This window comes from Carettochelys insculpta, chromosome 26 (genome assembly GCF_033958435.1).
Source record: "Carettochelys insculpta isolate YL-2023 chromosome 26, ASM3395843v1, whole genome shotgun sequence".
Classification (NCBI taxonomy): Eukaryota; Metazoa; Chordata; order Testudines; family Carettochelyidae; genus Carettochelys; species Carettochelys insculpta.
Window position 1 is genome coordinate 3,618,668 of NC_134162.1, and position 14,188 is coordinate 3,632,855.

Below are 14,188 nucleotides of genomic sequence, written 5' to 3' on the forward strand. Positions count from 1 at the left end.
GGCCCCCGGCCTGGCTGCGGCCAGAGTCCCGGCCTCTCCACCGCTGATTTCCTAGCACCGAACGCGTCCAAAGGCCTCGCCCGGGACATCCCCCTTCCCCGCGCCGGTCCCAGCGTCGCCGCCGGCAGCACACAGGAGACAACGGCCCGCGAGCGTCACAAAGGGGCGGGGGTGGGAGGAGATGGCGCCCGCGCCCCTGAGGACGGGACAGGGCCGTGGGGCGCAGGCGGAGCCCGTGGCACTGGAGCGGCGCCAGCCCGGGGCGTGGTGGGGCTGAGGCGATCCCGCGGCGGGGGGAGCTTCCCCCCGCTGCTGCGCGCGCGGGGCCGGGACTCTTGCGCATGCGCGGCCATGGCGGCGCCCTGTGCGGGGATGGAGCCGGCAGCCGCCCCTCCGACTCCGGGCGCGGCGGAGCTGGTCTGCGCGCGGGGCCGCAACTGCAAGGCCGTGCTGTGCCAGTGCTGCGGCTCGCGCGTGCTGCTGCCCGGCGCCGCCACCTTCGCGCGCAGAGAGGTAGGCCCCGGCCGCGCCACTCCCGCCCCGCTGCCCCGTGAGGGCTGCGCCTGGGGCCCTGCGCTGCTGCGGATCGCACCGAGCAGGGCCGGCCCCCGGCCTGGCCTTTGTCTTCCACGTAACTTGGTCGCTCAGCACCGCCCGGCCTGTCCCGGCCCCTGACCGGGTGACACGACTGAGCGCTAGTGACCGTCTCTGTGCAGGGCCGGGGCAACGCTGTGCAACCGGCGCCAAATATATTGATGCCCCGCCCCGCCAGTCGTTAGCGGTCCCTTCGGAGCGCGGGTCTGGTGCGGCGGTGCTGTAGACTGCTCAGGCGTTTTCACTGTGAGCACACACCTAGGTAGCCGCAGGCAGAGCCCGTAGGGCACACCTAACCCTGCAGCACGGGCCCCCAATTGCCTGCCCCCCTCAGCTAGCACATAGTTGTGCTGAAAGTGCAGCCTGAATGCTTCTGGAGGCGGGGGCAGCAGAAGCATCCCTTCTCTCTGCAACAAATGGTCACTGCCCTCTCTGCTGTTTGGCCAGGACCCTATAAAGACAGTGGAGTTACCCCATGTTTAACTAGTTCTGCCCAGAACCTGGTGGAGTGAGAATCTTTTCATTGTCTTTACTGGGCTGTGTGTATAGAAACAAAGACTCTTCTTCTGGATTCCGGGAGCAAGGTATATTCTATGCTGTACTTGTTTATTATTGTAACAGGAGGGTCTCACCTTACCTAATGAATAATCAACACCTCCTGCAGCACTTTTCTGAGCGGCCTTCCACCCCATTACTAAATGTAAACCGATTTAGCTTACAAGGGCTGAAAATACCAAGTAGTCTGGTTACAAAAGGAAGGCACTTTGCATTTAGTAGGAGTTTTGGATGTGCATAAAATAGAGGTCTCTCTTTTCTGCATGGTTACAGAACCACACTAAAGTGGAACAATGTTCAGTTTATGTGACTGGAGGACATCTGGACCTATATTTTAAGACTGTCCCATATAATGAGGGAAAGTTGAGGTGCCTCTGTAGTCCTTTTATTCCATTCTTTGTTTCTGTGGGGAATTTGTCAATGCAATATAGCTGTGCTCTTTATAAAAGAAGAAAACTAAAAATGCTAATGGCTGTTGAAAATAGCAACTCCAGTCCCAGTTAGCACTTGGAAGAAGTCAGCATTTTTTACTCAATTTTATCCTGCTTTTTGTACAGCATATTGCAGAATGAGAGTATCTTATGTGGGAAGAAATGATGTAACAGCTGCCCACATTGAAATTGAATTTGGAGGGTATTCAAAGCTGGAAGGCAGGGGCTAGTTTTCTTTTCGGGGTATTAGCTAAATCGTGAATGGAAAATCCAATTTCTGCTTCCGTGGCTCAGAAGTAGAAAGTGAGTCATATCCTGCTTTGTGCCTAGCATTGCACCTAAAGCTGCCTATGGCCACTAGTAGAGGCTTCCCTCCCTTACTTATAAAGTTAACCTGTCCTGGCAGGGCCCATGTACCTGCTTGCTAAACTTTAAAAAGAAGTGCATTGTCCACTCAGTTTCCTCCCTGGGGGAGGCCATTCATGGCCACCAGCATCTCCAATCCAGTCCTCTTACAGGGAGATCTGGGTTAAAGCCTTCTAGTTCCCTGTGCGCACGCTCCCTTTCTAGCAGATAGCTCTCCATTCACAGCAAGCTGCTTGGCCAGGGGTGGGCAACCCTGAATAGAGGGTGGGACACATAAATAGGTTTCACTTCAGTGGTCTGCAGCAGTCTGTAGCTCCTCAGGCTCCCCTCCCTCCCCAGGTTCCTCGTTCCCCAACGCACCTCTTGCACACCAAGACACTGGAGCCTCTCACTTACCTGCTCCTCCCCCTCCCTTCCTCCCAGGACTTTTGGAGCCTGTCAATCACCTGATTCATGCTGCATCCCCGCTCTTTCCCCTCCCTCCCAAAGCTGGATTTGCTCTGTGAGAATGGGGACAGAGTGTGAATCAGGTGATTCTCGACTCTGAAAGCCCCGGTAGGGAGGGGGAGGCACAAGAAGAGCAGGGCTCTGGTGCCCCAGTGCACAAGAGGTGCATGGGGGAGGGACAGCCAGGGGGTCCCTGGGCCACAGGTTGCCCACCATTGTGCTTGGGTCTCACAGCTACCCCACTCCTTCCTCCTCCGTTTCCTGTTTCTAGCTGCCAAGGGAATGCTGGGAAAGCTGGCCAAGAAACTACAGCTCCCAGGCTACCTTGGACTCTCAGTTCACGCTGGATTTGAATGCCGCTCTGCAGCCTGCTCCCATAGTACTGTTAAAGAGGGAGACATGAGTGAAACGAGCCCCTTCTGACCTTGAGTCCAACACCACAGAGACACTGGCACCATGCTAAATGAGCTACTGCCTCTCTGTGTATGCTGACTTCTGAGGCAGGGCTAGCTCTCATCCTGTGTCTGCTCTGTGTGTGTTGGAGGTGGAGCAGGTATAGTGGTGATTGTAAATGGCTGCTGCCATGTTTTGTTCCTTGACAGCTTTTCCTTCCCTCCATGAAGAAGAAGACCGCACTGCTTGCAAGCAGCTCTCCAGATGGGGATGTGCTCCAGGAACACTGGCTTGTGGATGACATGTTTTCCTTTGAGAATATTGGGTTCACCAAGGACGTTGGGAATATAAAGTTCCTCATATGTGCAGACTGTGAGATCGGGCCGATTGGCTGGCACTGCCTAGATGATAAGAAGAGCTTCTACGTAGCCTTGGACCGCGTTTCTCATGAGTAGCATCCTGAGTGAAGCTGAACCTCTTTGCAAGGCCATCCCAGCTGGCAGCCAGGATTCCTCAGCGCTACCATTCCACAGCTCGTAACATAAACCAAGATGAAGTCAGAGGCACTGGTGCATGGACTTGAACATGTCTTGAATTCACCTTAACAGCTCCTTTAAAGCCATGAGCAATGGTTATATTTAGCACATTACAGCTTCCTTTGGTCCTTCCTCCCACAGTAATGTGAGGGTGACAATTCCATTCTTCTCATTTCTGATTTATAGTCCTAACTCATGGGCAGTCTCCTCAGGGCTCCTGAAGTCTAAAATGTGAGCATAACTCTTTTTGTCACCCAATGTCTTTCCCACAGAAACTCATAATTTGTTTTTTAATTTACATTTTGACTGGAATATGGAACATTGTGATGTACTTCAAAGAATATGTTCCTCCCTTTTGGAGAAAGCTATCTGGGAGATGTACCTTTGAGAGGAGTGTTAGGTAGGTAGAGCTTTGCCCACTCTTTCAGGAATTTTACCCAGTTGTAGTGATTTTTCACTTCTGTTTTGGACTACAGGGTTTGCCCTTTATGCCATGAGTAAACATGTAGCCAAGGCAACTTTATCCCTCCTTCCAAAACACTGTTTTCCCCACTTGCATTTACAGTTTTAATTGTTCATGACCTAGCAATGAAAGATGGCCTGGGCTGGCACTGCTGTGGAGGTTTTATTTTGCAGGGAGTTTCCCGTGTAAGAGAAAATTCACCGTAAGACTGCAAGAACTAAATGTATTTGAACTGCTATAATCAATATTCACGTTCAATTAAATTTATTCCATGTTTTCCAGTTTGATGTTTGTATTGTGTATAGAGAGTAAATGGGAAAGACTGTAAAATGCTTATACATTTTTGCAAGCTTGTACTGCTTGCTGTAGACTGGTTGATCACACTGCAGTACATTTGATTAGTATTCATCAGAGAAGTTTATGTGATTGTGAAACTTGCTTAAAGTTAGAACATGCTGCCTTAATAGAAAAGTCAAGCTCTTAACATACTGTATGGGGAGGAAAAAAATTGGAAACTGAATGTCAGTTAATATGGTCCTTGATATGAACCAGATAACTACAAAAGTTAGCTTTGGTGGCAGGAACTTTAAGTGCATTTGTTTTAGCTAACAATGCATTACAAAGAATCATTATTTTAAAAACTTCATTATCTTGGTGCCTGTGAAAGCATTGGACTCAGAATTTAAAAAATAGGAGAAAACAGTGTCATATCTGAATAATACAGAAATGACGCAGCAAGGGCTGCTGACGAATCAGCTGCTTTGTCTTAGATTTTGGGATTGTAAGGTAAGATTGCCACACAGACTTCTTAAATTTCTGTGGCAAACTTCCTAAATCAGAGGAAAACCAAATCATTCTCCAATCACTAGCTGACTCAGTAATTGGACAGGATTAGGGAGATGCAACTATAGCGTTTCCAGGAAGGGTGTGTGCTATTTGAACTCATTTAACCATGGGCAGACCAGTCAATGTGACAGGTTGGCAGACCAGTCAAGGGGTGTGTCTACACAGGTACAAATCTTCTAAATGGCCATGCAAATAGCCATTTCGAAGATTACTAATAAGGTGCTGAATTGAATATTCGGCTCCTCATTAGCATTAGCCTGCTTCCAGCCGCGGCGCTTCGAAAGCACTGCTTTTGAATGCGTGTGGCTCGGCACAGCTACGTGGGGGTCCTTTTCAATAGGACCCCGCACCTTTCGAAATCCCCTTATTCCGTTCAGCTGAGGAGGGTGGTGAAGCGCTGGAATGGGTTACCTAGGGAGGTGTTGGCTTGTCCATCTTTAGAGACTCCTAAGGAGAGGCTTGAACAAAGCCCTGGCTGGGATGATTTAGTTGGGGTTGGTCCTGCTTTGAGCAGGGGTTGGACTAGATGAGTTCCTGAGGTCTCTTCCAATCCTAATCTATCATTCTGTGATATCTTTTCTTTGGTAAACATGTCACGTTAAAGTGCAGCATTATCTATCTGTGCAGTGTTACCAGAAGTGATTCAATGTCATGTGGACAATATTATACATACATTACATTGCGCGTATTCAGAATTGGAATAAAATTTGGTTTCTGGATACTTTGTCTTGGGTCTCAGCTCCACAGGATCACAGATGCACAGTGGTATCCTTTAGATTCTAACTTTCAGAGCATGGGAGTGTCCTCAAAAGCAATTGAGTTGCAGAAAAAAACTGAACCAGTGCCTCTAGTTTTAAGAACACCTCTGCCTTCCCGCTCCCCTGTAGTTTTGTCGCTCTGATGTGCTCTTTTGCCTCAGTTCTTCTGAAATGTATGTACAGCAGAATTCATAAAAGCTAGTAACTGCATAGAAATCATGGTGTCAAAATAAAGATAAATCATTGTAGGACAGGAGAGAATCACAAGGGAGTTCTCTATTCACCTCATCCTGCACTGTGTTGCATGTGAGTTACAACACTGCAACAAATCATTAGCTAAAAGCAAAAAATCTGTCTGTCTGAAACAATTTCATATGTTTGAGGCTTGTTTTAATTCTGGTTGAAATTGTGAATCATACAAAGCTTAATTAGAAAAGAAACAACATTCCTCTCCTCTGCCACCTACTGTATGTATGAAGATTTGCATGAGTGTGGAATAACACTCTACCTATGAAAACAAAAAAGCAGTCAAGTAGCACTTTGAAGACTAATAAAATAATTTATTAGGAGAGCTTTCGTGGGAGAGATCCACTTCTTCAGACCAGTTATCAAGGTGAGCAAATCGGAGACCAGAGGGATTACTTATGAGGCGAGGCTGAAGGAACTTGCCTTATATAATCTGCAGAAGAGAAGAACGAAGGGTGATTTGATAGCAGTCTTCAGCTACCTGAACGGGGTTCCAGAGAATATGGATTATCTAATTATCTATCCAGAGAATATAAATTTTATCTAATTCTTGACTCCCCCTCTACTCTCTGATTTGCTCACCTTGATAATTTTTTTTTTTCTGATTTGTCAACCTTGATTACTACTTTTGGTTCTCTGTGCCTTAAATATTGAGTCTGTTCTGGTATGGCTATGGTCTGAAGAAGTGGGTCTGTCCCATGAAAGCTCACCTAATAAATTATTTTGTTAGTCTTTAAAGTGCTGCTTGATTGCTTTTTTGTTTTGATAGTATATAGACTAGCATGGCTCTCTCTCTTACTACTCTACTCGTGGAAATGGACGTTATCCCCTTTATTCTCCCCCACATGGTGGCTGCTGCTAACATGCATGACGAGCATCAGGTACGTTGTTATGGTCAAACACACACAACAATCATTACAAGGTTCATAATGCAGTTCTAGCAAATGATGCCAGACTTGGCTCACCTGACTGTGGTTCATTACTAACATGGTCCATCAAGGCCACCCTCAGCCAAATAGCCCTGTTGGGCTTCTTTTGTAGCCTTCTTTTATAGCTGTTCTTTATAGCCTTGTGTTAATAACACACAGCACAGTACTGAAGAACAGCGCAGAAGGCATCCTTTCAGACTGAAAGGATGGCTTCTGCGCTGTTCTTCAGTACTGTGTTGATGCAGGAGCTGCTATTGTGGATGTGCTCTGCCAACACGAGCATAGTGTGGACATGCAAAAGGTTTTAATTACAGGGGTGCTTGTATGTTGGTGTAACTTAACTTGACTTAACTTTGTAGTGCAGACAAGGCCTAAGAAATAATTTGTCAAAGAAATATATCCCTGTGATAACCCACTGCTTATGATGTTTAAGTTTCCCTTGCAGCTTTTTGTTTTCCAGAATATCAGAAGGTGTGAATACCAGCTGAAGAATAACTGAAAATACCATGGTTCTTTTGTCACGACAAAGTCTTGTGTTCCATGTCTGTCTTGTAGCGCCTATTTTATTGTTGGCATTGTTGTGTGTTGTATTTAGGAAAAGAGGGGATACTGCATTATACAGGTAAAAGTAGGCCATAATCAAACCTTTCCCACCTCCCTACTTCTCCACCCTCTGCCAAATTGTCCATGCATCAGCATAATGATCTGCCTCCATCCAAAACCCTGCAGTTCCTGGTGCACCAGATTTATGATTTTGATTATTGTAGCCTTCTTACAGTCATTATTTTGCATTATTTTATTGTTTGATATATTTTGTTAGTGTAGCTTTACCTATAGTCATTATTTTGCATTTGAATATATTTTGTTCTTGTGTCCTTGCTTAGTTACTATTTTGCATTTTTTGTTTGATATGCATATGCATTGTTATTGTGGCCTTGCTAATATTCACTGCTTCATTATTGAATGTATCCTGTCATTGTCTCTCCAGGTATGATACTAATAACAATGATGGAGTCAAATGTTAGTGAGTCACATTTATGATTGTGATCGGTAAACATAAATGCCAAAATAATTGGAAAAATAAATTCCCTTTCTCAATAAGAATAAAAAATCTTAATCATGTACATTAAAATAATGTAAATACATTTTTAGCAGGGCAAAAACAATTGACTAAAATGGAGTAGATAATGGCAGTAACATTGTGTGTTGGAGAAAGTAAAGATTTTATTTATGTTTATTTCCCTCTACTAAAGATCATGCATAAGTTATCAGACTAGTATTTCTAATATCTGTTTTAAAGCTTCAGAATTATTACCTCAAGGGTTGGGTCTGGGAATATTTTGCAGTATTATCTACTGAGTGTTTAAAATATACACTTAATGCATTTTTTCATGGGTGTTTTTGTGTGTGTGTGTGTGTGTGTGTGTGTATATATATATGTATATATATATATATATATATATATATATATATATATATATATATATAAAATATTCTAATACACAACAGCTAACATATGTACCTAGCATTGCTTGAGTCCTTTAAATGATTTTTTTTTCTTCTCCCAGCTCCCCCACCAGACCTGATCCCAATGCGGGAGGTGGTAGGCGGGGAGGGAATGTTGCAGGGGAGCTTAGTGGTCTGGAGGCTGACAGGAGCCCCATATCTAGCTAGCCACTGTTTTCCTGTGGCAGCTGCCCCCAGTGGTCATTCTGCAGTATCATTGTTCCCTATACTTGCTGCCCTCAGTGGTGAGTCTGAAGTATGTTATCCATCCTGTCTTTCTCTCCCTTTCCAGGTACTGGGAAATCCTGGAATATCAGGCATCTCCCACTTTCCAGGCACAATCAAATCCTGACTTGGGTTTAAATCAGGGTAAGAGGATGCTATATACACACTTGGTGGTTGTAGCTCTTACGTTTTAAGAGGAGTTCTTGAACAAATACAGCACAACAGATAGACAAGCACTAAAATATATAGTAGATTAGATACCATTCTCCTGTAAGATAATTTCTAAGTGATTATTTGCAAAAATACCTGGAGTTTTCAGGTGCCTAAGTAGCCCTTGGAATCACGGTGAAAGATGCGCTCCCCCATCCTGAAATCATGCCCCTGATGAGCCAAGACAGGTACAGGGCTGTGGCACAGCTGTGAGCTCTGGCAAGTTACAGCGCCTGTGTAATAACACAGCAAGTCTTGAGCTGCAGGCAGAGCACATGGCACCAGGTACCATGAGCCACAGCAAGAGAGCAGAAGGGTGGCAGTAAAGGTGGTGGCATTGTCTGCACAGCTGGGTGCCTAGCCAGCAGCAGCTGCCAGTATCAGCCTTCCAGCTTAATTTGTGCCCGGGCAGAGCTCTGACACCTCTTTCAGTACAAACTAAGCATGGAGGGAGGTATCAGGGCCCAACAGTAGTGCCAGATTCACCAAAGTAGTCCTGGTCTTGAAGCACTGTTGGAAAAAAAGGTGCAAGGGGCAAGGTCTGTGTTACTCAGTGGCAGGAAACTGGCATGTCCATAAGCTTCTATTTAGGATTGGCAAAAAGTCTGCAGATCGCTGGAAAAGTTTTTGCCTCTGGTGGCTACTGGATGGCTGTCTGATGGCTGACTCTCTTGAGATACAGAAAGCAGGTATTTCTGGTACTCTGGACTCGCATCAACCTTGTGATATGCTGATAACGAGCTGCACCAGAGTTTGCAATGCAATGTAACTGATCACAACTTGCTGAATGTTTTGCCTTAATATTTGCTAATTAGATGCATCTGCCAAGTATGTGAAATTTAATCCAATATATAGTATGTGTGTTAAATGCAGCATTATGTCACTCTGATGCAGCCTGAAGGGTGCCTCTGTTCCTATGTGACTTTACGTCCCCAGCTTGGAAAACATACAGTCCCCCTACTCCTAAACCACCCTCATGCCCTGCAATGGAGAGTCCTGCGTAGCTAATATTTTACACAATATAGCAATCCCAAGGTGCCTGCTCAGTATGCCTTCTGGCTTCACACACAATGTATCAGTTTGGAACTTTTTTTTTTCCCCACAAAGTCCCTATTTGTTCTTGGAATCAGATACAGGGCTTGTATCCAGCCAATTTCCTGCCAGTTACTTTTTGCTGGATCAGAAAAAGTGGCCAGCTTAAAATATCGCCAGGGTAAACTGGCTTGATGTGCTAGGGTTGTTCTGCACGTTGATTGTGGCCCAGATGCAGACTGATTACACTTTAAAATTTGATTTGTAACTTGGGCACTTTTCAGTTGACTGTGTTAACAGTATTTTGAGTGAACTCAGTGAGGTTGATGATTCAATGATCCATGTTTAACATTCACTTAGCACATATTTTGCTTTATTTTTCATATCATAGAATCATAGAACAATAGAGCTGGAGGAGACCTAAGAAGCCATCAAGTCCAGCCCCCTGCCCAAGGCAGGACCAAACCCTATCAGCCCAGCCAGGGTTTTGTCGAGCCGAGACTTAAAAACCTCCAGGGATGGAGACTCCACTATTTCCCTAGGCAGACCAGTCCAATGCTTCACCACCCTCCAAGTGAAAAAGTTTTTCCTAATGTTCAACCTGGACCTTCCCAACTGCAACTTGAGACCATTGTTCCGTGTTCTGCCATCTGTGACCACTGTGAACAGCCTCTCTCCAGTCTCTTTGCAATCTCCCTTCAGTAAGTTGAAGGCTGTTTATAAAATCCCTCCTCAGTCGTCGTCTTCTGCAGACTAAACAGACCCAATTCCCTCAACCTTTCTTCATAGGTCATATGCTCCAGCCCCCTAATTATTTTGGTCATCCTCCGCTGGACCCTCTCCAGTGTGTCCACTTCCTTCCTATAATTGGGGGCCCAGAACTGGACACAGTACTCCAGATGCAGCCTCACCAAAGCCGAATAAAGAGGAATAATCACTTCTCTGGATATATTGACAACGCTCCTCTTGATGCAACCTAATATGCCAGTAGCCTTCTTGGCCACAATGGCACACTGTTGACTCATGTCCAGCTTCTCATCCACTACAATTACCAGGTCCTTTTCTGCAGAACTACTACTAAGCCAGTCGGACCCCAGCCTGTAACAATGCTTGGGATTCTTCCGGCCCAAGTGCAGGACTCTGCACTTGTCCTTGTTGAACCTCATCAGATTTCTTGAGGCCCAGTCTTCCAATTTGTCTAAGTCACTCTGGACCCTATCCCTACCCTCCAGCGTATCTACCTCTCCCTCTAGCTTAGTGTCATCTGCAGACTTCCTGAGGGTGCAATCCAACCCCCCATCCAGGTCATTTGATAAATATGTTGAACAGAACTGGAACCAGAACTGAACCTTGGGGCACTCCACTAGAAACCAACTGCCATTCTGACATCGAGCTGTTGATCACGACCTGCTGGGCCCGACCTTCTAGCCAGATTTCTATCCATCTTACCATCCATTTATCCAATCCACATTCCTTTAACTTGCCGACAAGAATATTGTGAGAGACCATATCAAAAGCTGTCCTAAAATCAAGATAAATTACATCCATTGATTTTCCCCTATCCACAGAGCCAGTTATCTCATCGTAGAAACTAATCAGATTGGTCAGGCATGACTTGCCCTTCATGAATCCATGCTGACTATCTCTGATCACTCTCCCCTCCTCTAAGAGCCTCAAAATGACTTCCTTGAGGAGCCCCTCCATGATTTTTCCAGGGACTGATGAGCCTGATGTAAGACTGACCAGCCTATAGTTCCCTGGACCATCCCTCTTCCCTCTTTTAAAGATGGGCACTATATTTGCCTTTTTCCAATCATCCGCGATCTCTCCTGATCTCCACAACTTTTCAAAGATAATGGCCAAGGGCTTGTCAATGACATACACCAACTCCCTCAGAACCCTAGGATGAATTAGGTCCGGGCCCATGAATTTATGTACGTCTATCTTTTTTAGACAACTCCTAACCTGTTCTTTCTCCACCAAAGGCTGTCCACCCTCATCCCACAGTGCATCACCTGTCGCACTAGTCTGGGACCTGTCCTTGTCCGTGAAGACAGAGGCAAAGAAAGCATTAAGTACTTCAGCTTTCTCTAAATCATCTGTCACTGGGTTACCTCCCTCATCCAGTAGGGGCCCCACACCCTCTCCGATCACCTTCTTGCTAACATGCCTGTAGAAACTTTTCTTGTTATCCTTCACATTCCTTGCGAGTCGCAATTCCAGTTGCACTTTCGCCTTCCTGGTAACTGCCCTGCATTCTCGAGCTATACGTTTATATCCCTCCCTAGACATCTGTCCAAGTTTCCACTTTTTGTAAGCTTCGTTTTTGTGCCTAAGTTTTCCAAGGATTTCCCCAGTAAGCCAGTCTGGTCTCTTTTATGTATCTATTACAATTTTACTACATTTAAACTAGTTTTTAGTAAGGATGTTTATGAATAGAAGTGTTTTTCAACTCATCTCTCACTCATTTGGGCCAGAGAAAGAGTGAGCAAGCACACGTAAGTATGAAGCTATAGCATTCACCCAGACTAAGGGGGAGCCAGACTTCCTGTCCAATGAATCTTTAATTACCCACAGTGAAATGGCTTCAATGGAAGAGTCCGAGGGAGCCCCACATTAGAATATCTAGAGCTCAGTGATTACCGAACACATTTGAGAAGTGGCAGAGTCATGTTCCTTTCCATTCTCCCCCAATTCTGCAGAGGGAGGGATTTGAACAAAGGGCACCCTAACCACTGGGCTAAAAATTATGAGGGAAGTTCTCTTTCCCCTGTCATCTTGCAAAACACGACATAGCTACCTCATTCCAGAGCAGGCTTCCCATTGTGGACCTCTAGCAGAGGCAGGTTGCTACATCTGTGGGAGTTGGGGCACACCCCTTTTGTCAGCATCTCTCAGATGGCTCCCTGTGACCATGCTGGCTTCTGTGAAGCAGTGCGCTCTCCCTGTTCATTGTACAGATGCTTTGGTGCCTAACTCAAGCTTTGTAAGTCAGTGATTTTCTAGGTGTCAAAAACTTAGTTGCAGTGATGCTGAGCACCACAGATGCTGACTCAATGAGCACTCCAGAACCATAGGAAAAAAGGGTTTACTAAGTGCAGGTAAGACAACTCCTGCCAGCCATTTCAGGACAATCAGTGTGCTTGTGTGGGTGTTCCAAGTCCCCAGCTTTCTAAGCTGAGCCAGGGTGTGCTATAATTCCCCAGTCTGCCCTGCTTGGCTTGTTTGGCTGGTTAATTAAACCAAGGACACAGCAACTTATGTCACCCACAAGAGAACAAATGAGCTGTGACTGTTTCTCCCAGTGTGTCTCTTTCTCCCTGTTAAAACAACAAGAAGTCCTGTGGCACCTTATAGAGCGACAGATATTTTGGAGCATAACCTTTGGTGGGCAAAGACCCACTTCTAACAAAGTCTATAAGGTGCTATAGGATGACTTGGTTTTGCAGATACAGGCTAACATGGCTATGCCTCTGATACTTCTGTACCTGTAGCAGTCTCCTGTGACTAGTTTCTGCCCTAGAACATCCCTGAGGATGAGTGGAATTCTATTTTGGGATTCTACATGGCTGCCTGTACAGAATTGGACCTAATGAACTGCCTCAGGTGGAAGGGGCTTTGGAAGGGTGACTAGTATGGCAAACCCTAAGTGTGCAGGAGTGGGCTTAGAACAGGGCACTGGCAGTTTGGGCATTAGCCTGCTAAACCCAGGGTTGTGAGTTCAGTCCCTTGGGGGCTCATTTAGGGAGCTGGGGTAAATAGATAAGGCTGTGTCTACACTAGCCCAAATCTTCAAAATGGTCATGCAAATTCTGCTGATAGGAAAAAGGGGATTTTGAAGTTGGCAGGCTCCTTTCGAAAAGGAGCCCTGTGTGGCAACAAAAAGCAGCAATTTCGAAGAGCTGTGGGTGCTGGCATACTAATGAGGAGCTAAATATGCACTTCAGCACCTCATTAGTAATCTTCAAAATGCATGACCATTTTGAAGATTTGGGCTCGTGTAGACGCATCCTAAAGGAAAAAATCCGTCAGTGAAATCTGTTATTGTATGAGGTGCCCCAGGATTTCTTATGCTTTTGAAGACACGGACTAACAGGGCTACCTCTCTGATACTTGCCAGGGATGGTAACAGAGAGGAAGCCGTGCTAGTCTATACACCATCAAAGCAAAAAGCAGTCAAGTAGCACTTTAAAGACTAGCAAGACGCTACATTTAGGCGTTTGGATGGTCTGAAGAAGTGGGTCTGTCCCACGAAAGCTCACCTAATAAACTATTTTGCTAGTCTGTAAAGTGCTACTTGACTGCTTTTTGCTTTGCCAGGGATGGTGACAGGTCCTGCTGTGAGGGCAGGAGCCCGGACTCCATGATCCCTTCCAGCTGAGACAGGTGAATCTCCCTGCTGGTGGAAGTACTACGGCGGGCGCTTGCATTTGCCTTCTGGATCCCGAGCGGGCAGGTCACAGCGCTCAGGGTTTTCTGGGTAACCAGGCAGGCGGGACGCCGACGTTTTGCGACCTTGCCGGCTCGTGGCTGTGCGAGGCCCCGGTTATTACCCCGGCGCTGCTTTCAGATGCTTTCCCCTCAGCGGCCGCGCCAGACCCGAGCACGGCTTCGCGGGATTTCGCCGACTGACTTCAGCCGTCATCTGACA

General features: G+C 46.1%; 1 protein-coding gene across 1 annotated transcript; it reads left to right on the top strand.

Moving 5' to 3' along the window:
* Positions 1 to 338: 338 nt before the first annotated feature.
* RABIF (RAB interacting factor) lies at positions 339 to 7,873 on the top strand. The gene is made up of 2 exons (XM_074977422.1): positions 339 to 513; positions 2,996 to 7,873. The coding sequence occupies exons 1-2, from the start codon at positions 352 to 354 to the stop codon at positions 3,239 to 3,241; spliced, it is 408 nt and encodes a 135-aa protein (XP_074833523.1). The 5' UTR covers positions 339 to 351; the 3' UTR covers positions 3,242 to 7,873.
* The last annotated feature ends 6,315 nt before the right edge of the window (positions 7,874 to 14,188 follow it).

Excerpts from the sequence above, each read along its gene's own strand:
- RABIF (XM_074977422.1), top strand. The coding sequence starts at position 352 with ATGGCGGCGCCCTGTGCGGGGATGGAGCCGGCAGCCGCCCCTCCGACT. Across the intron at positions 514-2,995 it reads CCACCTTCGCGCGCAGAGAG|CTTTTCCTTCCCTCCATGAA; the intron begins GTAGGCCCCGGC and ends GTTCCTTGACAG.